Source organism: Phoca vitulina, unplaced genomic scaffold (genome assembly GCF_004348235.1).
Source record: "Phoca vitulina isolate PV1807 unplaced genomic scaffold, GSC_HSeal_1.0 scaffold9, whole genome shotgun sequence".
Taxonomy (NCBI): Eukaryota; Metazoa; Chordata; class Mammalia; order Carnivora; family Phocidae; genus Phoca; species Phoca vitulina.
In genome coordinates this window covers 53,429,208-53,452,145 of record NW_022589712.1, presented here as the reverse complement: position 1 = coordinate 53,452,145, position 22,938 = coordinate 53,429,208, and the positions used below count along the sequence as shown (strand labels likewise).

The following is a 22,938-nucleotide window of genomic DNA, read 5'->3' as shown; positions in this document are numbered from 1 at the left end:
CTTTACAGCATGTTGCCCTGTAAAGTGAAACTTTTTGGTCGGCAACAGCAGAATTTTTATATTCTGCTCTAAGGGGCCTGTGTATTTTTTCCAGGCCATTACAGGACAAAGTAAACCAAAGCAGGCAGGAGTCTGGAGCATTACAATGAGGCTTTAACTGTGCACATTCTCAGAAAGACATCAGAAACTACTTAAAAGGTTTTCACATGAGATTACCACTATCCTCTTTCAAGTAGGAGGAAAGAGAAGATGCCTGTTTTACTCTCAGAGGACAACTCAGAAAGTTAACTTGTAAGAGGTCTCACTGAAGTACAAACTGTGAAATCGTAAAGAAAAGTTAAATTTATGTTTTGAAGCACTTGGAAAGCCTGGGTTTTCTGAAAAGAGAAAGAAGAGACAAAGGACAGCTAAGATTCCTTTCTCCACACCGAAGTGCCCTGTGGACACCGTTTCCGGTTGCCGCCTGAATCAGATGAAAATGAAGAACCTCGAGTACAGGGCCTGGTTTGTTCACCTCTAGTAACATACACACTTCCTAAGAATGGAGCAGTGGTCTCCACTGTCACGGCCCTCTAAGTATGTAGTTAGTTCATGGAATTCAAGAGGCCAAAGTCCTAAATTTCACCCTCAAAAAGGTCCCAAAGAGAATTTCTAGAAGCAGCAGCAGCTAATCACTGAGCCGTTCATTCCATATGTACGGGTCAGTGTTGGTCAGCTTGGCATAATGACTCACAACCTTTTTACTCACTGAGGAAACTTTTACTGTCTTTTGCCTGAATCTGAAGTATTTTGTCTAATTAAAAAAATAGACTTTATCTCCTTTTTTTTGGCCTATCACCTATACCATTTCAACATTAATACAGATTTCAAGCCAGTGATCTGAGTTACCAAGAGTGGATAACATGAAATGATCTAAGCCTGTCCCCACCGTGAGGACAACAGGCTCCGGTGTTAGGCAGGTAGAGAGCGACGCTCAGGCTCCGCCGTCAGCCCCGCGACCACGGCTGTTGTGCGCTCGTCCTCAAGGCCCACCACACGCTGCCTTTGTTCAGCTGAGTGATGTAGCTCCTTACGGCTCTGGTAACAGTGGCCCCAGGTAGCAGAGTCAGGCAGACTAAGTCTCAGAAACACCCAGAATGCCATCAACAGCTAGAGTATCTGACTCACATGGGATGTGCAGTGTTAGGACAAGTTGATATAATTCTAGAAAAAGCATGATGGTTCTATTTGCCTCTGTGGTCTTACTAAAGTAAGAACACAATTCCCTTCAGGTTTTCGAAATTCAAAAAAATGCCCATGGACCTCTACAGGTCTGAAGGCCCTGGTCTAGAAATCACTGGCATATCCCAATGCGGCTACCATGAAAACAACCAGCTCTATCCTGTCTTAATAAAGCCTCCGCCCTCACATACAAGAGCCTGTATGTGTTAAGGCTGGTGAAACAGAGAGAAGACCATCAGGTATAGGCAAGAAGGAAGATGGAATCAAGAAAGGTAATTGCTAATAATAAAGCTGAACATTTAATAAGTTTTATGTACTAGGCATTGTAACCAAATTCTTTATGTGGATTATCTCATTTAATCCTTACAACACGCAGTAAGGAAGATACCCTATTAGTTTCATCTTAGAGGTCAAGACATTGGGGCTTAGTGACATTAAGTAACTTGCAAGTTACACGGCTATTAAGCAGAGACCAGAATTGGAGTCTGGTCGGTGTGTGAGGGCAGAGTCCGTACTGCAGCCACTGCGCCATGCTGCGTCCAAGACGAAAGAGCCTGGCTAGGTGGGAACCCAGTTCCAGAAGCAGGAGGCACCTGCTTTCTCTCACCACCAACACCTCCCCCCTACCTTCAATGCCTTAGAGCCCACGGTGACTCCTGTCTGCAGCATGCCGTCCGCGACGCCCAGTCGGTCCATGTTCAGGAGAAAAGGGGTCACCAAAGTCACATATGTGGCTCCTGACCATTTCTTGAGAAAATTTAGAGCCCATGTTTCAGTGGATCCACCAACATTATCAAGAATGAAATCAAACCTGGAGAGAGAAAAAAAAGTCAAATCAAAACATCCTTGTCCGTCTTTACATAAGGTTCCAATCCCCCTTCCTTCCCATCGACAGTCAGCGATGGGGTTTATTTCAACAACCGCTCACTAGCCACGCGGCACCGTGCCATCCAGCAGAGGGGTGCTTGCTTTGACCAAGGGCAACAGGGCACTCCCACTCACGCACTCTGGCTTTTCTCCAAAATAGGTCAAATGTGACTCATTTTTTTGGTCATAAAATCATATCATTTTTCCAAGACTTTAAGAATGACTGAAACAAGTGGTTCTCAACCGAGGGCAATTTTGGTCCCCAGGGGACATATTAGGCAATGTCTAGAGACATTTTTAGTTGTCACAATTGGGGGAGGTGTTGGGAAGGAACTACTGGCACCTGGAGGCCAGGGATGATGTTTATACACAGAATGCACAGAACAGCCCCTCACAACAAAAAATTATCCAGTCCAAAATGTCCATATCGTTCAGAAACCAAGCTTGCCAAGGTTGAGACACCCTGACCTCAGCTTTATGGAAAACTGCAAAGCTTTCTTTTAGTCAAAGTATTCTTTAGTGCACTTGAATACTTGAAAGAAAAGTATAAAAGCTTTTCACCCATACAATGATTTGCTTTTATTCCCTCCATAACCAGAACTGCTTATAGAAGCATCCTCTTCATCTGGAATTTACTCCTACTTTTTGGCTTCACACAGCATCAGGACAATGTACAGAGAAATCAACAATCTGCTCTCAGTCTTCAATTCTGCTCTAACATGCCCTCAAAACCCAGTCCTATGAACTGAGGAACTAAGACACACAACTCCTTAAATCCAATCTAAACCTGCTGTAATCACTGCATTCCACTTACAGGGGATAAAACCCAAGAACGCTTTTAAATATTTTTGTAAACAAATATCTATTTAGAAAATGCATGCTTAGGGAGCCTGGGTGACTCAGTCGGTTGGCTCAGGTCATGATCCCAGGGTCCTGGGATGGAGCCCTGAGTTGGGCTCTCTGCTCAGCGGAAAGCCTGCGTCTCCCTCTGCCCCTCCCCCCACCCCCCTGCTTGTGCGCATGTGCTCTCTCTCAAATGGAAAGGAAAGGAAAAAGGAGAGTGGGGGGGGAGGGAGGAGAGGGGAGAGGAAAGGAAGAAAGAAAGAAAATGTGTGCTTATCAGTTAAGCAAGTTAATAAATGAATTCTGTTTTGGTAAATCCTTTTTCCCTTCTAAATTCATCAAACATCAGAACTTCTAAAATCAGCTTTGGCCAAATTTGTGGATCTTGAGCCTGCGTTTCATGGAACCAAACTGCAGAAGGACAAATAAAAACTGAAGGAAAGGAGAATGACCTTACTGGATGACTACTCTTCTCATTAGAAAAGAACAGAAAATTATTTTTATCAGTTTAAGTTTCTATTTCATTCCCAAGTTTTGAATAAACAAACAAGATGATACTTAACTGAAATAAAACTTACAGGCGGCTTGGTATTCTAGAACAGGCACGGCCTGAAAGAGAAGACAGGCTGTAGACTCAGCTCTTCCACTAATGCTTAAGTGGCCTGACCTTGAGCATGCAAAAACTCCTGAGTCCTCTGCCCCTTACTTTCTCAACGATAACATGACCAAGTTGGACCGAAGGATTTCAAAGCCCCTTCTTGCTGTAATATTCTAAGATTCAAATCGAAAAAGCTGCTATTGGAAAGGAGAAGTAAATGTATTCTTGGTGGATTCAGAGGCCAAACTCCAGGCAAAGGTTACAAAGATCAACTGTAACTGAAGTGGTCAAAAATAAATAAATAAAAGTAACAGCCTGGCATCTGCAAGCTAGAGAGATTACCCTACCAGAAAAGAGTGAGCAAAAGCAGCAAGACCACGGACCACAGCAAGAGAGGCAGAGGGGCAAACTGTAGCATACTTCTGGGGGCCAGCCTGAGTAGGTTTCAGCTTTCCATCAGTCAGGGTCTCTGTTCTCTGGTGACAAATTCCAGACATGCATAAAACTTAAGGTAGATAGAGAGGAATGGGTTGGCCTCGGCCTCAGTCTCATGCTGCTATTCCTAGAAGCAGCAGAAGACAGGAGATGAACTGAAACTCCACTATCTAGAAGCCAGCTGTCACAGGCCCAGAAAGATGGGGTCCTGATGCACAGGCAGGAAGTAGCTGACGACATTTCTGCAAGGGACAATGGGATTCCTCAATCCCTTCGGGTTCCTGCCACGGGGGTTTTATATTTGCTGTTATCTCGACCTGAACAAGTGCTCTTCTCCTAGATTCCCTCAATCATGCATCAAACAAATTTTTATCGAGCACCTACCATATGTTACTACACTGTTCCAGGTGGAGGGATACAGCAGGGAACCAAAAGAAAAAAAAAAATCCTATTCTCCTGGCTTGCTCTGTAAACCTTCTGCTTCAGTGTCCCAGAGGCCTTCTTAAACCAGCCCCCCCCTTTTAAAGATTTTATTTATTTGTGTGTGTGTGTGTGTATGTGAGAGAGAGAGAGGCAGGCAGAGGTAGAGGGAGAAGCAGGCTCCCCGCTGAGCAAGGAGCCCGATGCGGGGCTCGATCCCAGGACCCTGGGATCATGACCTGAGCCAAAGGCAGACACTTAACTGATTGAGGCACCCAGGCGTCCCTTAAACCCCCCTTTTTAAAACATCCTCCCCCCCATTTTTTTTCCTCTTTTCCCTATATCAGTGTTCTTGAGAGCACTTATCACTGACACACCCCTGACTAGAATGGAAGCCCCATGGAAGGAGCGGGGCTGGGGGGGTGGGGTCTGTCTTGTTCAGCACCATACCTGCAGGGCATGTTTGTAACCCTGCCTGGCAGGGCAGGTGCTGCAGAGTTGGAGGAATAGGGCTTTGCTGGCCCCCTTGGGGCTGCTCTGTCACACCGGTGTCGGGAGTGGGTACTACTGGCTAAGAAAGGCTACGTAGTGTCCAACGGGGGCTCCCTTCTGTTTTCTTTTGTTTGTTTAAACCCATGAAAATACAATCGACCCATTCACAGGTTCTAACTGCACAAGACCAGTTATACACAGATTTTTTTTCAATACACACAACACATATTGTAAATATATTTTCTCTTCCTTATGATTCTCTTAGTAACATTTTCTTTTCTCTAGTTTATTCTAAAAATGCAGTATATAATATATATAACACACAAAATATGTGTTAATGGACTGATTATGTTATTGGTAAGGCTTCTGGTCAACAGTAGGCTATTTAGTAATTAAGTGTTGGGAAAGTCAAAAGTCATACGCAGATTTTCGCCTACATGGTGGTCAGTGCCCCTAACCCCTACGCTGTTCAGGGGTCGAGTGTATACTTCTACTCAAAGTGGGCAAGAATAACTGACTTCTGAAAATGAACAGAAAAAGGGAAAAACCTTTGAAAAAGCAGCAAAACATCTTTCCAAACACTCCTCAGTTGTATTCTCAGCTGCAGTTCTGCCTTGGCTAGATGAAGACCAGATTAATAAGCACGCTATTTCTGCCCAAAGCGCAGTCAGGAGCAACAGAGTCTGAATGAATCACTGAGTCTGCTCCTGTTTGGTACATTAAACCAAACCACAGCCTGGCACTCAGATTCACTGAGAACATCCACAGCGCTCTGATTACCAATATTTCTACTGACTTTGTTTCTCTGATGCCCTTGTTAAGCCCAAACACTGAAAGCATGTTTAGTGCTAATCAAGTATTTTCATGCACTGCTCTATTTGTTCCTGTGGTGACAGATGCCACCAAATAGACCACACCTTCCAATTTTGTCTTCAGACCTCTTACAAATCAAGTTAACTTAAAAATTAACAAAAGACCATGTAAGCAAAATATTTTCCTCAGTACATACCACATCATGTCACTGTGCTGGATGAACATCTGGAATTCAAACAGAAACCACCCCAAATGACTCTTTATGGGGTATTTTTATAGTCTTTTTTAAGATTCCAACGTGATTACAAAGTCACCAAACCATTCAGACCTGCACGATCAATTGTCCTTGTTCCCACCTCCCAACGTGAACAATGTCCTAATACATACGGTTTTAAAGATTTCAACTGCTCTTCCACATTTCCAGATTTGTAATCAATTACATCATCTGCCCCAAGCTTCCTTACAAGTTCACTGGCATCCTGAGAGCAAACTGCTGTCACATTAGCACCCCATGCTTTCATTACCTGTCCAAAAAAAAAGAGGGGGAAAGTAGAAAAACCCACTGCGTGTTTTAAAAATAGTTGGCACCCATGTGTACATTTTTCAGACTCCTCTCGAGAGAACTCCAAGTGCTTCGTCTTAACAAGAACTGCAGGAAGCCACCTGTCAGAGACCTAGTAAAAATGATTAAACTTTGATTCACCAAGAATAAAAATAGGAGGTCTTTTAAGTCTCTCTTTACACGATAGGCTCCTCTTCTAGCCCTTCACTTTCTTATAATTTATTTGTGGAAGAATCCGGGCCTTGTGACCAGCACAGTCTCCCAGAGTCTGGGATTTCTGACTGCACACTCAGGGGGCAATTCTACAGGCTTCTTTGTCCAGTGATTTCTGTTTCAATCTCCTTACCAGACTATGGATAGTGTGTAGCAAAATCGCAGGAGGCACATGTTGTCTGGTCATTGTTCTTAAGATCTTAGCAGCTGTTTTAATGGCGGTTGCAAAACAGTGATATTCTAATTCTTTTTTTCATTTGTAGTTGAAATACTTATAAAGAAACACTTTTCCTCATATATTATTTTGCTTATTCAGGTGCACAATTCATATAGGAAAGGCAAGACGAATAACTGTTTCCCCTTTACCAGTTTATAAAATAAATTGGTTCCCTATCATTTTCCAAAAGTGACTTTTTTTAGGTTTTTACTTGTCAGAGAGAGAGACAGACAGAGAGAGAGAGAGAGAGAGAGAGAGCACATTCATGAGTAGGGGGAGGGACATCGGGAGAAACGGACTCCACGCTGAGCAAAGAGCCCAATGCAGGACTCGATCCCAGGATACTGGGATCATGACCTGAGCCAAAGGCAGATGCTTAACTGACTGAGCCACCCAGGCGTCCCCAAAAGTGACCATTTTTTAAAAAAATATATAGGAACTCATGGATTTAAATGTACTTGAAGGTTTTTAATCCATTGTATTACTATTATTGAAGCTCAAATTGTCACAGCTTTGAGAGTTTCTTCAAGTTGGCTCCTAAGTCTCCTTGATACGACTCAAGTAGTCTTTGAGGTTTTCTTGCTACTTAATATGTTCTAGGCTCATTCTTGTACATTTTGTGCCCTAGATCTAGAATCTGCCATTTCTCCAAGAAGTCCCACATTCTTTTAGTGAGCAATTATCTATCAAGAGATAGCTTTACATACACAAAGTATCTCTTGAGTTCATATTGATACTTCCAATTCGAATTTAAGACTACGAAGCTTTTACTTAACTTCTTTCCTGCTATCTCTGTATCTCCTTCCTTCCACACCTAAAATCCTGGCTGTCAGACACAGGGGGTGACAGAATTAAAATATGCTACAAATATCCATCTGTTTTATTGTATATAATACACAGAATAGCCTCTGAATAATACTAACACTATTAGTATTAATACTACAGAGCTGATTAATGAAAGCATTAGAATTTTAACTATGCTCTCCCAGTTTTCCCCCGCTTTTAATAAATAGTTGTGCTGTATTTACCTTGTCAGAGGATATGGCTGTTACACAATGTACTCTCTTTCTAAGCCCTTGGTTTTAGTTCTACAGATAAATTGACACTTAACATTTACCACCAGCCCTTAATGTGATGTCTCTCAGTCATTTTGGTTGTCAGAAGCTCATACTCTAGTACATTTCTCAGGAAAGGATAAGAACATATTCCCCGAGTTCTTACAAGTTATTAACAGTTCATACGTGACCTTATACATGAAGGCCAGTTTTGCTGTATATAAAATTAGTATAGTCTTAGTATATTCTTGCTGGAGTGTCTTAAATATGTTACTCCATTTTCCCCCCTGGCCTTAAAGCACTGCTGTCAAAAAGTCTGATGTTAATCTAATTTTACTTCTAAGTCACACAATTTTTTTTTAAGTGTCCCAAGGATTTTTTTTCTTTTTTTCAAGTAGGCTCCATGCCCAGTGTGGAGCCCAACATGGGGCTCCATCTCACGACCCTGAGATCAAAACCTGAGCTGAGATCACTCAACCGACTGAGCCACCCAGGAGCCCCTTTTTCTTTTTCTTTGAAAGCCGGTAATTTTACTAACTAGGGTTTTCCTTGATATTGCTCAATCTAGGTCCATGTTCTTAGATAAGCACTGTGGTCATCTAATATGTAGTTTCAAATCTTATAATTTCAAGAAAATAGGGAATTTTCTTGAATTACAGATTTTAGTATTTGTTCTGTTCCCTTGTTTTGGTTTTCCTCTTCAGAGCCTCTTACTACCTATATATCAATCTTCTTTCCTGACTTCAATATTTGGCATTTCCTCTTGAATCTGTTTTTCTTGGTTTCTTTTGTAATTTAAAATTTTTCCTATTTATACATTCTACTACTGTCTAGGGCAGCATTATGTGTTCTGTTTATTTGCTATTGAATTCCTTCTAGTTTAGTCTTCATTGATAAATAATTTTTTTGTTTACTTTAACATATTTTTGAGTATTCCCAATTCAGTTTTATTTTGTTTTGTTTTTCATGTCTTGTATACTTTTACTTTTTTAAACTTACTTTGAAATTGTAGGTACATTTGGGGATGCCTGGCTGGCACAGTCAGTAAAGCATGTGACTCTTAGTCTCAGGGTTGTGAGTTCAAAACCCATACTGGGTTAAAAAAAATTAGAAATTGTAAGTTACATTTGATCTGTCTTAGTGGGCATGTTTTTCTGATGTGTTATCGTCTGTAGATATGTTATTCTACTCTTTATTCTCATAATAACTTTGTATGAGATCTAACCTTGATACTTTTCTATTACTATTTTTATTTTATTAAAATGTTTTTGTTAAAGTATAACCCACAGATAAGTGCATGGAATATAAACGTATTACAAAGCAAACAGTATTATAAGCATCACTCTAGATTAAAAACTACAACATGCGCCATATTCCTGGGCATCCTTACTTTCCCCTTCCCAATCAAAGCTCCCTCACTCCTTTAGAAGTAACACCACCATCCGGACTATTACATGACCCTTTTTGCCACCACCCCCACTCCTTTGAAAAAATAAAATAAAATAAATAAAAGGTTTACTCTCTAGGTAGGCATCCTTAAACACTATTCTTTAGTTTCACCTGTTCTTGAATGTCATTAAATGGAATCATACAGTCTGACTTCTTTCACTAACATTCTGCCCATGACATTCATGTACCTTATTGTGTGCAACTAGTTTGTTTTCATGACTATATAATATTACAGCATAAGAATATACCACAATTTACTTGTCCATTTCATTGCTGACGAACATTTGAGTTGTTTCCACTGGTAGATGGTATCTCTAATCTGGTACATATCTTTTGGCAAACATGCATGTTAACTGTGCAAATAATTATAGGGTATATTCATAAAAGTGGAACTGTTGGGTTGCCACAGGGCAATTCATATTCAGATTTAGTAGATGGTACCAAATGATTTCTCTAAGTGCTTGTACCAATTTACACTCTAACCAACAGGATATGGTATTTTTCTTTTCCTCCCACCCTCCCTCCTTCTTTTCTTTTCCACTTAGTCATTCACTAACCTACATTTGCTCAGTATCTGGACTAGGCCCTGGGTGTCTTAGTCTGGGCCGCGCTAACAAAATACCAGACTGGGTAGCTTATAAACAGAAATCTGTTTCTCACAGTTCTAGAGGCTGGAAATCTGAGATCAAGGCATCAGCATGGTCACATTCTGTTGACAGCCCTCTTCCTGATTCGTAGCCAGTGCTGTGTCCTCAATATGGTGGAAAGGCTATGGAGCTCTGTTGGACCTCTTTTATAAGGGCATTAATATCATTCATGAGGGCAGAGCCCTCATGAGCTAATCATCTCCCAAAGGCCCTCCTCCCTAATATCACCACATTGGGCATTAGGACTTCAACACAGGAATTTAGGAGGGATACAAACATTTAGACCATAGCAGTATCAAATGATGAACTGAAAAGACATCAAGGTGTGTGTGCATCCCCTAGGAGTCCTCTCCCCTTTCCCCTAATTTAGTTAGCAGGTAGATGGAAAACTCCAGCACTATCTGGGTCCTCAAAGGATCCAAGATGGGGTCTGGATGGGAGATCATAGCACCCAAAGTCTCCCTCCTGGAAAGTGATGCGGCAGAGCCTCTGAGTCTGCTCACTAGGCCCATATTGCAGAAAGGGCCTCTCCCTGCATATTGAGGAGGCTTAATCAAGCCCCCTCCCCCAGAAGTCAGTTAAAAAACATTCAACCATAATGGGAACCACCACTAGTGCCATCCCGTTTCTGGACGCTAAGGGCACTGTTTTGTTTTCTTGTTTGAGGTAAAATTCATATAAAAACTTAAAATTCAACATTTCATCAATTTTAAAGTGTACAATTCATTATGTACATCACAATGTTGTGCAACCACCACCACCGTCTAATTCTAGAACATTTTCCTCACCTCAAAAATAAACCCCATGCCCATTAAGCAGTCATTCCCCTTTCTTTCTCCCCCAGCTCCTGGCAATCACCAATCTGCTTTCCAACTCTATGGATTTGCTTCTTCCGGACAGGATATAAATGGAATCGTTCAAGATGTGACCTTTGTGTCTGGATTCTTTCGCTTAGCATAATGTTTTGAAGGTTTCTCAATGTTGTATCACGCACCAGAACTTCATTCTTTTTCATGGCTGAATAAGATTTCACTAATGCATAAACCACATTTTGTTCATTCATCAGTTGACAGACATTAGGGTTGCTTGCACTCTTTGGCTACCAGGAATATGGATACTGCTATGAACATCTGTGTACCAGGTTTTTTTGTTTTTTTTTTAAAGATTTTATTTATTTATTTGAGAGAGAGAGCACATGAGAGGGGGGAGGGTCAGAGGGAGGAGCAGACTCCCTGCAGAGCAGGGAGCCCAATGCGGGACTCGATCCCGGGACTCCAGGAGCATGACCTGAGCTGAAGGCAGTCGCTTGCTTAACCAACTGAGCCACCCAGGCGCCCATGTGTACCAGTTTTTGTCTGAACATGTTTTCATTCTCTCAGGTATATACCTACGAATGAACGGAATTGCCCAGTCATATGGTAATCCTATGTTTAGCATTTTCAGGAACTGCCAGACTGTTTTCCACAGCAGCTGCAGCATTTTACATTCCCACTCGTGTGGACAAGGGTTTCAGTTTCTCTACATCCTGGTCAACATTGTTATTTTCCATTTTCTTTCTTTTTGCTTTTTTTTAATAGCCATCCTAGTAGGTGTGAATTGACATCTCACTAAGGTTTCGATTTGCATTTCTCTAATGACTAATGATGCTGAATATCTTTCTGTGGGCTTATTGGCCATTTGTACATTTTCTCTGAAAAAAAGTCTATTCAAGTCCTTTGCTAAATTTTTAATGGGGTTGTCTTTTGTTGAGTTGTAAGAATTCTTACATATTCTGGATGTTATACCCTTATTAGAGAAATGATTTGCAAAGATTTGCTCCCTGTGTGTCATCTTTTTCCTTCCTTGATGGTGTCTTTTGATGATGCACAAAAGCTTTTAATTTTGATGAAGTCCAATTTATCTTTTTTTTTTTTACTTCTGTTGCTTGTGCTTTTGATGTCATACCTAAAAATCTGTTGCCAAATCCAAGGTCATGAAGATTTACCCATGTTTTCTTCTAGAAGTTTGATAGTTTTAGCTCTTATATTTAGGTCTTTGACCCAGGTTTAGTTTTCACATATAATGTGAGGTAGGGGTCCAATGTCCAACTAGATATGGATATCTAGTTGTTTCAGCACCATTAATTAAATTAAAAAGACTACTCTTTTCCGTATTTAATGGTCTTGCCATCCTAGTCAAAAAAAAATCAACTGGCCATAGATGTATGGTTTTATTTCTGGATGCTCAATTCTATTTCATTGATCTATATGTTTATCTGTATGCCAGTATCACAATGTTTTGATTACTGTAGTTTTGTATTATGTTTTAAGATCGAGAAATATGCATCCTCCAACTTTGTTCTTTTTAAAGACTGTCAACTGGGGGTCTCCTGCAATTCCATACGCATTTTAGGATCAGCTTGTTCATTTATGCAAAAAAGGCAATTGTCATTTTGATAGGATTGCACTGAATCTGTAGATCACATTGGGGGAATAGTGCCATCTTTACCGTATTTTGGCCACTGCATTTCTATATACATTTTAGAATCAGCTTATTCATTTCTACCAAATTGCCATCTACCCACACTGTCCCCAGCCTTCCTCCCTAAAAGCTTTCCTACATTTGCTATAGAGGATATCCACAAACTAACTCATATATTAAACCACTGGAAAGTTTAATGCTTCCTTCTATGTTAGGAAGTTTCCTTCTTAGAAGAGCAAGCTGAAATTACAATGAATTTACTGAACCTAGCTTTCTCTCAGCTTTTAAGAAAAAATAATTTCTAATATGTGAATTTATAAATTCATGGACATACTCTTTCTAGTCAGAAGACTTTAAAAAAACTGTCTTACCTGTATAGCAAAAGTACCAACTCCACCTGAAGCACCCAGGATTAAAACACTGCAATGCAAAAGAAACTACAATTAATGAAAATATTAGGTCAACATAACTGGATACATAAATAAGAGGTTTTCAACATGAGCTGGCTCAAAGATAAATAATCCCAAAAGCAAATAATCATTCATCTTCCTAAGATTATATTACACAAGGATTTTCATCTTAGGTTCACCAAGAATCTATAAATGCTTAAACATTCTATGAACTCTTTACCAAGAATACCAAATACCAAAAATACCAACATATTTTTTTTTTTTTTTAAGTCACGCAGACGGTTCTTGGTAACATCTGCCTTACAATTTTTCCAGGCTAAAATTACCATAGCTTTCTCTATAGGAGGGAGCTTTGGGATCCTTTTTTAGTGTGTTACAGTAGATTCAGTAGCTCTCTAAGAAAAATCACATTCCCGACCACATTCCTGCCAAAGTGGAATAAATGTCTTTTGTTCAGACATGTCCCGACAAGCTCATCAACTTTCATAAATGGAAATCAATCTTATCCTCAATTTGGCTTCCTGTTAAAGCAGATGAATCTGTCCTATCAGCACAAACAACCTTGGGCTCCAGGTTTTTACTATGTCTGCTTACTGTAGCCTTCTTGTCCCTCTAGACCAAGGGTGTTCAGCTTGGAGTTTATGGATGAGCTGGGGTTGGGTGCATGGGGGTGTGAACCCTCTGAAATTGTGAACTGACTCTGGTAACACGCAAAATTTGGTGGGATTCTGCAGGCCTGCACTGGGGAGGAGAGGGATCTAGACTGATTTTCCCAAAAAACTATGTGACCCGAAAGAGAATCACTAGTCAAGAATCACTGCTTTACGTATTCTTACATTTTCTTCTTCAATGAAGCTGGAGCACCAGAGAATTGCCTATTTGAACTGTTCAGTTTCAGGGCCCTAGAAAATCGTTTGTATTGAACTGCACTTTGGTGTTATGCTACCCACCCAGAATGAGGGACATTATCAAAAGCGTTTAATGTTTGGTACCACATTAGCTAAGGAGATACTGTTGAGAGAATTCTTCATTTGCTTTCTAAGTATGCACAGAAAAACATTTTTCTAAAGACCACATGGTGGGAGTAGCTGAACTTCTATTTATCTGTTACTGTAAACTTCATAGCTGCTGGCTGTGGGTCCCCCTTTCCCCCCTTCCCTCCCTCTCTGCCCCCATCTCCTCAGCTCTGTACCTCAGTCACTCTACTCTAGCCACACCGGCCTCCCCTGCTGCTCCTGGAACGTACGAGACAAGTCTTCCACGTCAGGGCCTTTTCAGAGGGATTCCCTGCTCCTCACATCTCCTCAAGGCTCTCCCCTCACTCTGTCTGCACTCTTCATCTTACCTTCGGTCCCATTTTATTGCCACTGATACCCTCTAACAGCCTATATCGTTTTACTGTTTTGGGGGTTTGGATTCCATGCCTCTCCCACCACCCTTAACACGCCAGTCCTGGATTCCCATCAGCTCAGTCCCAACCCAAAATGACTTCCTCTCTCTCAGCTCCAGTTTCGCCAAATATGTGGGTCCCTCTTTGATTTGGTGGCTAGAAAGTGCAGAGAATTTTGCCACCTATCTCTAGCAAGTAAACAGAACCTCGGGACATGCATTCAGTCTACAATCCTAACCCTCATTTCATTTTGTGTTCTTCTCTCCTACCCAAATCACACAGAAGGCTGTTCTTCACCCTTTAGATCTTAAAAATTACTACTAAAATTTCTGAACCAGCTATTCCCTTTGAAATTAATACCACTAAATGTAATTAAAACAAGTCTCCTTGTAAATTGTGTTCCTTCCAGAAAAATTACTTTTAATTTTCGAAGAATTATAAATTGCACAGAATGGAAAAAATATAAAGATGAACTCCTCTAAAATCCTTCAATTCATACACTAATAGCTCGAGTACTTCTTAAGTGGGGAGGTAGAGGGTAGAAAGCATTAAAACTGCCTCACCCCCCATCTGGGTGGCTCAGTCGGTTAAGCATCTGCCTCCGGCTCAGGTCATGATCTCAGCGTCCTGGGATGGAGCCCTGTATAGGGCTCCACACTGAGTGGAGAGTCTACTGCTCCCTCTGCCGCTCCCTCTGCCCCTCCCCCTGTTCATGTTCTCTCTCTCTGCCTCCCTCCCTCCTCCCCCCTCCCTCAAATAAACAAAATCTTAAAAAAAAATTTAATTCATCCAGGAAATATTCTACTCTTATTCTGGCCCATTCCTATTTATAGAAATGTAACAAGTCAAGCACTCACTTAAATCCTTCACAATCTAATCTTTATCTCAACTCTGATGTCTCACCACTTTCTGAAAAGACCTCTCCATCTCAGTCACCCTAGCCCCCTCACTCTTATGCCCAAGTCTTGTGCACACTGGCCCATTCCTCAGACTCTCAGATGCCTTCGCTGCCTGCTGGATGTCTCTGGCCCTTGAAGCCAAGTCCCAGCTTTCCTGCACAACACCCCTAAGAGCACGCCAAACTGGGTATCAATGCCACACGTCTGGCATTTGCCAGGTTGTTAACTCTCATGCGTACACTTGCGTCCCAAGCTATTCTGGAAGGCTTCGAGGGCAGAGACCTTAGGCCCAGGACTAGGCACACTACCCTGGATGTAGCAGATGGCTGATGTTTCTTAACAGTCATCCGAATCAGCATCATATGCTGCAATCAAGACAACAACTGCTACTAGCTCAAGTGAGGGAATCAGCCGGCTATTTGGAAGACTCATTAAAATTTCCTCCAATGAAGAAACACTTGAAATTCATGTCTCCTTCTCTCCCTGGGAAGGCCAGGATGAAGAGGATACCAAATATAATGGCTGCTTAAGGATTCAACTGCCAGATACATCTCCAACCTTATTGTTGTCAGTTCCTCACTTCCCCATAACTCTTGATCCAAAGCAGTCTTATTCCTCCAAATAAAAAAGCAAAAATGTTTCACAGTAGTGCTTGGCAGAAGGAATGGTTCTACAACAGTAGCTTCAGTTCCTGATGGCGCCACTTGATGGCGCCCCCAAGTGCAAAAGGGGCAAGGAGCAGGCCCATTGAAGTACCACATACAGTCAGTCAGCTTGTAAAGACCTGGAGACCCGTCCTTCTCTGGTCCTGCAAACTCCATGTTTTGTGCAGATTCAACCAGGGCCTGCACTCGTCTTCAAAGAAAGTCCCCAAAAAAGGACAGCAGGCAAAATGAATTTTCAAGCCAGCAAAAGGTGGGTTAGTCCTCCATGGTCTGAAGTCCTGTGGCTGAACTAACTATTCTTGTACTCTTCAAAGCCCTTCCAATACAAAGGGAAAATAGCGGCTGTTGCTTACCCCCAGTGGCCCTTCACTGAAGTGCTATACAGCAGAAATGCTTTCTACCCAGCTTGCTATAATGGTCACACTGTATATTCAGGCCTCATTGAAGCAGAAGTCTATTTGCTAGAGTGAAGAATATTGCTTATTGTATAGAGCAAGTGCCCAGGAAATACTCTATTTGGAAAAAAAAAAAAAAATCACTGTAATTCAAAATTGCCAAGCTTTTTAATCACGTTCCGCCCTTACTTCCTAAGTTCACATGTGGAGCTCTTTTTGAAATCAGTGGGGTTTGGACAGTAGCAGATATAAAAAATATGGGAGAAAGTGTGAATAATTATTACACTGCTTATGCATTTTGAAGCCTTACAATTTGATTTTCTCTGTCACTTCTGCCCAATCTCTCAATTCTGCCTAAACATACGTTAAGGTACTAACTCAGTGGTGGCTTCTCTTCCATGACTGAGTCATTTTTCACTTAGTATTTGGGCACCTAAGTCCCTCTACAATCACACTGTCAGTATTCCAGCTGTAAGAGGCAAGGCATCAACACCCTGACTGCCTTGCAAAAAAAAAAAAAAATACATATGAAACCTACTACCAAACAGCTTGAGATCCAGAAGTGAGGAATAAGCTTTCAAATGTCTAGATCCTGGCCTAGCCCCAGAAAGCAGAATGCCAGGGCTGGATATCTAGAGACCTGGGTTCTAGTCCCAACTCTCTCACTAACTGAATCTGCAGACCTCATATTCATCTCCTATGAAATGAGGATCACCCTAGGAGTCAGTATAAAAGAAAACTTGGCATTTTCAATCTTATTTAAGCTTATACATACTTCCCGGTCTTTCTAACATAGAAGTATATGACCTTCATGATTCCCCCCAGACCATGTACTTGTGGGAGGAAAAAAGCCACATTGCAAGATTAGATTACCCTCTATTTAAAGTCCTAATGGAAGGGGCGCCTGGGGGGCTCAGTCGGTTAAGCATCTGCCTTTAGCTCAGGTCATGATCTCATGTCCTGAGATTGAACCGAGTCTGCTCCCTGCTCAGCCGGGAGTCTGCTTCTCCCTCTCCCTCTGTCTCTCCCCTGACTTGTGCACTCTCTCTCAAATAAATAAATAAAAATCTTAAAAAAAAAAAAAAAGTCCTAATGGCTCAGAAACAAAGATGAGTTAAATATGGCTAACTCTTCCATAAGTAGAAACAAATGGTCTTTAAAAACTAAGGATGATGCTGAAAATATATAATTTCATTTTTTAATTGCTCATACTACTTTTAAATTTGGAAAAAAAGGGGGGGGTGAAAGATAGCAAAATATAATATGCTAAGTTTACTCCCTAAAGTTGAGTGAGAAACTTAATCTGAACAAGTAGAAGAGAACTACAAAACAAATCAACTACACTCGGCCGAGATAGCCTGGATTTGTGTGTCCCCTTCTAAGCCTCTGTAATTCATGTAGACATTCCCCAATTTGCAGAAGAGTTCATGTGTGAATTAGTTGTTTGGAACTTTAAACACATTTTCCCATGAAAACAAAGCTATTTATATATGTTGGCTCACTGCCCAGGGTAGCCATTTACTAAGATTTAGTTAACCCATAATGGACCAAGAACCTCATACACAGTATAACAACGATGCTGTGGGAAACGAAATTCAGAATTTTAACCAGGAGTACTGGGAACACATCTCCCTGAACAGGACAAGCAGTGGGAACCATACCAAATCACCAGTTCCTTCAATCTGGTGTAGAACAGAGAGAAGAAAAGAAGACAGAAGGAAGGAATGTTTATGATGGCAATAACAGGAGGGATAAGAGAGAGAAGGAGCATAGTCAGATTTACCATGGAGCTGACAGGGTTCAGGACACACCACCCCAAAATATGGCACCTTGGCATACTGAATATTTTAAGCTAAAGGACGTTAAACAGCATGTACAGGAAGGACTCCCTGACCACCTTCCCTGAAGCAGGTCATAAGACCCTCAGGTGAGAGGTGTGCTCCTATACCTAGAGGACAGGGACATCCGTATCTCCAAGACAGAAGGGTACAGCCAGGAATCCGAACGAACAGGCCTTGCTAAATTTCCCAGTTGACTATGCTTAGCTCATACCTTCTGATCACTTTTTTTTTTTTTTTTTGGAAGACTCTTCACTCTTCATCAAAAATAGCATAAAAACACTCAGGCTTAACCACTTCTTTACATCCTCATTTCCTCATGAGGGTCTCCCATCACATAAAACTCGTATTAAGGGAGTGGGGTGGCTCAGTCCTTAAGCGCCTGCCTTCAGCTCAGGTCATGGTCCCAGGGTCCTGGGATCGAGCCCCGCATCGGGCTCCCTGCTCCACGGGAAGCCTGCTTTTCCCTCTCCCACTCTCCCTGCTTGGGTTCCCTCTCTCTTGTGTGTCTCTCTCTGTCAAATAAATAAATAAAATCTTAAAAAAAAAAAAAAACTCGTATTAAGTAAATTTGTGTGCTTTTGCCTTTTTAATCTGTCTTTTGTTACAGGGGATCCAGGCAAGAACTTAGAAGAGTAGAGGAAAACCATATTTTCCTTCCAATGAAGCATAAGCTCCAAGCCCTTTACTTACACAAGACCCTGAGACGAGCCCTAGCAAAATACTTGTGTGAACATAGATTTTTGTAAAATTTGCAAAAGATATGCTAATGAAGGATGGCAGAATATGCTGCCCCAAAATATACCACTTTGGCATAAGGATTATTTTAAACTGAAGGCAGCTAAGAAGAAGCAGATACAAGAAAGCGCTCTGCCCTTCCTCTGTAGCCTAAAGCAGGACATAAATTGATAAAGGTGTACCTCCTCTCCTAGCTACCAAGAAGGACAAAGGTTAATCCCCAGAGATAACATTAGACCCTTATCAGTGGAAAGGACACCAACTTAAATCTGTATAACAAATTTTACCATGCATTTCCTGGTAACCTCTTCACAACTGGCCTTCCCTACCTGTTTCTCCTCTTTTGTCTTTAGCTAAAGATTTTAGCCTGAACTCTACGCTACCCATATGAGTGCATTTTCCCCAGGTATCTCATATACCTGATGTATTCATGTTAATAAACTTCCGTTTGTTTTTCTCGTTAATCTTTTATTACAGAGGTCTCGGTGGAGAATTCAGAAAGGGAAAATGATTTTTCCTTCTCTATTAACCACAATCAGTTAAAATTTCTGTCTCTTTCCATTTCTACACCCTCCATTATGCTTCCCCTCACGACAAGTAACACCCGATTTGGTGGGAGGGAAGCAGATTTGGAAATACAAATGCTTTGGGTTTAGTGGATAATACTGATGGGGTTCATAGTCCTTTCTGAGTAGAGTTAAGTTATTGCAGGCTGTCCTGGCTTAAGATTCCAGGAATATTCCTACTTCCCACTAAGTTGACACAACAAAGCATCAAGAAATTATTGTCTTACTAGGATAAGACCAAGTATCATGGTACCTAGCACTAGATTATACAAGTAGTGAAGGAGGAAAATGGTTAAACAAGGTTTGAGATATACAGAACCAGAAGCTCGTCTGTAGAAAATTCTTCCAATTATGAGGCCTGTAAAAACTTACAATATGCCACTAATAAAGTTAATTCGTAGATCAGGACCCACAAAATGGAGGCCACCGCAGTGGCCTGGCCCACGCCATAAATCTAAACCCAAGTCGGTCTACATTTACAAAGAATGCATCACTGTCAAGGAAACCTAACACCAATCACAATCCTCCAGCTCAGCTTTAGCTAGCTTGCCTTACCCTAGAAAACACGCCCTGCTAGCCTTATAAGGAAATCACTGACCTCCTAGGCAATCATGCCATTTCTGTGCTGCCTCTTCTAACGCCCTATAAAACTCACTCTTGTCCCAACTCCCTCAGGAAGGGTGTTTCATGCCTGTGAGGTACTGTGCTCTGCAATCTATGCATGCTTTTCCCTCAAGTAAAGGATAAATGCGTCAGTATGTATTATTTTTGTCATCTGACACCACCACAGGGAAGACCTCAACCACAAACTAGTAAATGAGGGTTGTCAATTAAAATGCAAAAGTATTTTAGGCCTATTCACTGCAGAAGAAAACCTGAAATGCCTTGAAATCTTATAGCCCCCATATTAAAGGAACTTGGAAGACATTTTCCCCCCTGTTTGACAGCCTTCCTAAATTTTACGGGACACGAACAAGGACTTGCGCTGCGGAGGGGCAGGCAGCAGAGTTTGGAAACAGTGTCAGGTTTTGGCTGAAGGGAAATGCCAGTTAATGGATGTTAGCAATCCAGAGGAGGACTCGGCGTGGCAGGCAGGCAGTCTTGTCTTGCACCAGTAGAGTTTAAAATACAAAGGGGACGTCTAACTGAAACTCAGCAGAGAGGCTAGGGTAAGAAACAGATCTGCGAACTACCATAATAGGAACAGAAGCTGGGAGCAGGTGAGAGACCTCTGGGAGACAGAGCCGTGATGGAGTGGACACAGGGGGAATGCAACAGTTAAGGGTTGGAGAAAGAGAGGGTCCTCGAAAAATTAGAAGAGGTGTTCAAAAAGGCAGGAAAACTAAAGGAGTCTGGTATCCTGAAACCATGGAAAAAGTGAGTCTTAAGTAAGTGGCCAGCAGTGCCATATACTTCAGAGAGGTGAAATGCTAAGAAGAACTGAAAAAGATCACAAGGTTGGCCACTTAGTCAGCTATGATTGGGGGGGGGGGGGACACGACACGACACAGCTGCGGCTCACTGGCAAGGCTGGAGGCTAAGTTACAGCGCCCCGAAGAGCAGAGGGCTTTTGAGCTTCACAAGATGGTACCCTAGTCACCCAGAAAGCGCATCTGTAAACCACAAAGTGCCAGGAAAGAGTTTCCTACTATTCCTACTGAGCCCTCCTGGGGCCCCAGCAAAATAGGTCCAGAAGCGGAGGCAAGACTCATTTGCATCACACTGGCCAGAGCCTCCACCCTCCCTCTCCTCTTCCTCCTGGCCACACGATTTTCTCCCAGCAAGTAAACTCCTGAGGCTTCTTTCTTCTTCCCCTTACCCCTCTAACCGTAAGTCAAGTGCAAACGAAAACCTGAAGTCCACAGGGGCGGTGGGAGCGGAGAGTGCGGGGAAACAGGTGGGTGGTGGGGTGCAGAACAGGCAGAAGGCATCTGAAGGAAGGAAGCTGTATTATAATTACCATGTAAGCACAGTGGTTGGGGGAGGGCGGTAAACCCAATAGTTTCAAGTTGGAGCCTGTCTAATTCTTTAACAGAATTAATCAGACACCCAATTTATAATTACGTGACAAAATTTTACTGTCATAAAGGCTAACCTCAAATAAGAAACAGTAAAAAGCATTTCTAAATTCACTGCATTGAGTTTCAAGTATACACAATTTAAAAGTGAAATTTATTTTGTGGAAGAGGAATGGTTCAATTTCTAACACCTTCTAATACTTCTGTCAAACAGAGTAAAGTACAACTTTCCCAGTAAAAGATGAATTTCAGGTAGATCATGAAATATTCAAGATGTACCATGACACTACCAATAAATATAACCATCAGACTAAACTGCTTTCAAAAAATATCTGGTGTAACCAATTTTTAAAAACATCTCTATCATCTTGAGAGCCCTAGGTTATCTATGTTTTCCAACTTAATAAATCATGAAGAAACTATGGATGGGCTGGTAAGAAAACAATCATTGCATCTGACATTTTCTAGTAATATCAAAGTGTGGGCACAAATGACATATTATGTGACATCAATATTAAACTATCACCTTGGTTAATGGATGCTCAGTTATTGCAGAAATACAATTATATAACAAAAAGGGAAAAAGTAAACACACTGAACCCTTACCTTAGAAAGCTTTGTTTTAATTTGAAAAAGCTGTTTGTTATAGAGAAATCCTGTAAAATCTTCCACGGTGCTGATGGGTGTTTTTGTTTTGTTTTGTTTTGTTTGAAATAACTAGTTAGAAAAATAGACTATTAGCCCTTGTTAACAAACACTGACCTGCTTTATTGCAGACTAAAACATGCCTTAATGTCAACAGCTGATAGAAAGAAAATAATTATGTCTTAGAGAAACCAAAATACGCTCCACCATTCACCATGAATAGTCAAACTGAAAAAAGCCACTTTGGACACTGGAACCTCTGAGTTTATGTATAATAAAATCCCACTTTAGTCATAATTTCTTCATGTAAAAATTTTTTTATAGTAGTTTAAGGTGCTCACACCTCTCATTTGATTCCCACAAATAAGGAATTGGGAGAGGTAGACCATTATTACCACTCGTGTGTAATAACCTCAGGAAACAGATTTCCTAGAGCACTGCGGGCCAAAGCTCTCGCTTCCACTTGGAACAAAGGCATCCTACAGGTCAGGTGAGAATGCAGGAGCCTCAGGATCCGAGCTAGTGAGGCTCTTTACAATGGATTTCACTCCAGTTTGGTTAATATGTGGCTAAATCAATGAACACCCCCAACTCAATACACCATGTAATCACCTTATAGAGTAGAAGCTTTCCAATTCTCAAAGCTCCCCTAACAACCGCCACTATCTTCCACGCAGTACCCTGGAGGAAACTGCACGGAGACCAGAAATGACACGCCCAAGTCACCTGATGAGTCAGCAGCAGAGTAGAGAATAGGACCGCGGGTTCTATTTCCTCAGTTCTAAGCATTTATTGCTTAAACAGAAGATAACACAGTACCAAAGAATTACCCACAAGACCAACAGTAAAATGGGGGCACAGATTCATGTATCTGAGAAAAGACAACTAGGGTGATTTCTAAATTGTTTTCTTCTAGGTACTAAAAACAAATATGCCTGGAGAGCCCTGCCTGGCAAAAGGAATGAGAGTTCTCTAACCATAGCACATGGATGGTCATGCAGGCATGAAAAGTCTAATGTTTTGGGGTTTTTTTTTAAGATTTTATTTATTTGACAGAGAGAGACTCAGAGAGAGAGGGAACA

At 41.4% G+C, this 22,938-nt stretch overlaps 1 protein-coding gene across 4 annotated transcripts in view; it reads right to left on the bottom strand.

Annotated features, from left to right (window-relative positions):
* RTN4IP1 (reticulon 4 interacting protein 1) overlaps nucleotides 1-22,938 on the bottom strand; it is a 48,800-nt gene that overhangs the window by 15,367 nt on the left and 10,495 nt on the right. For all 4 annotated transcript variants that reach the window (XM_032408143.1, XM_032408146.1, XM_032408145.1 and 1 more), the window contains exons 5-7: nucleotides 12,664-12,712; nucleotides 6,077-6,213; nucleotides 1,849-2,032 (exon numbers count right to left, since the gene is read on the bottom strand). In XM_032408143.1, coding sequence (XP_032264034.1) covers nucleotides 1,849-2,032; nucleotides 6,077-6,213; nucleotides 12,664-12,712 — 370 coding nt within the window. The remainder of the gene's footprint in view (nucleotides 1-1,848; nucleotides 2,033-6,076; nucleotides 6,214-12,663; nucleotides 12,713-22,938) is intronic.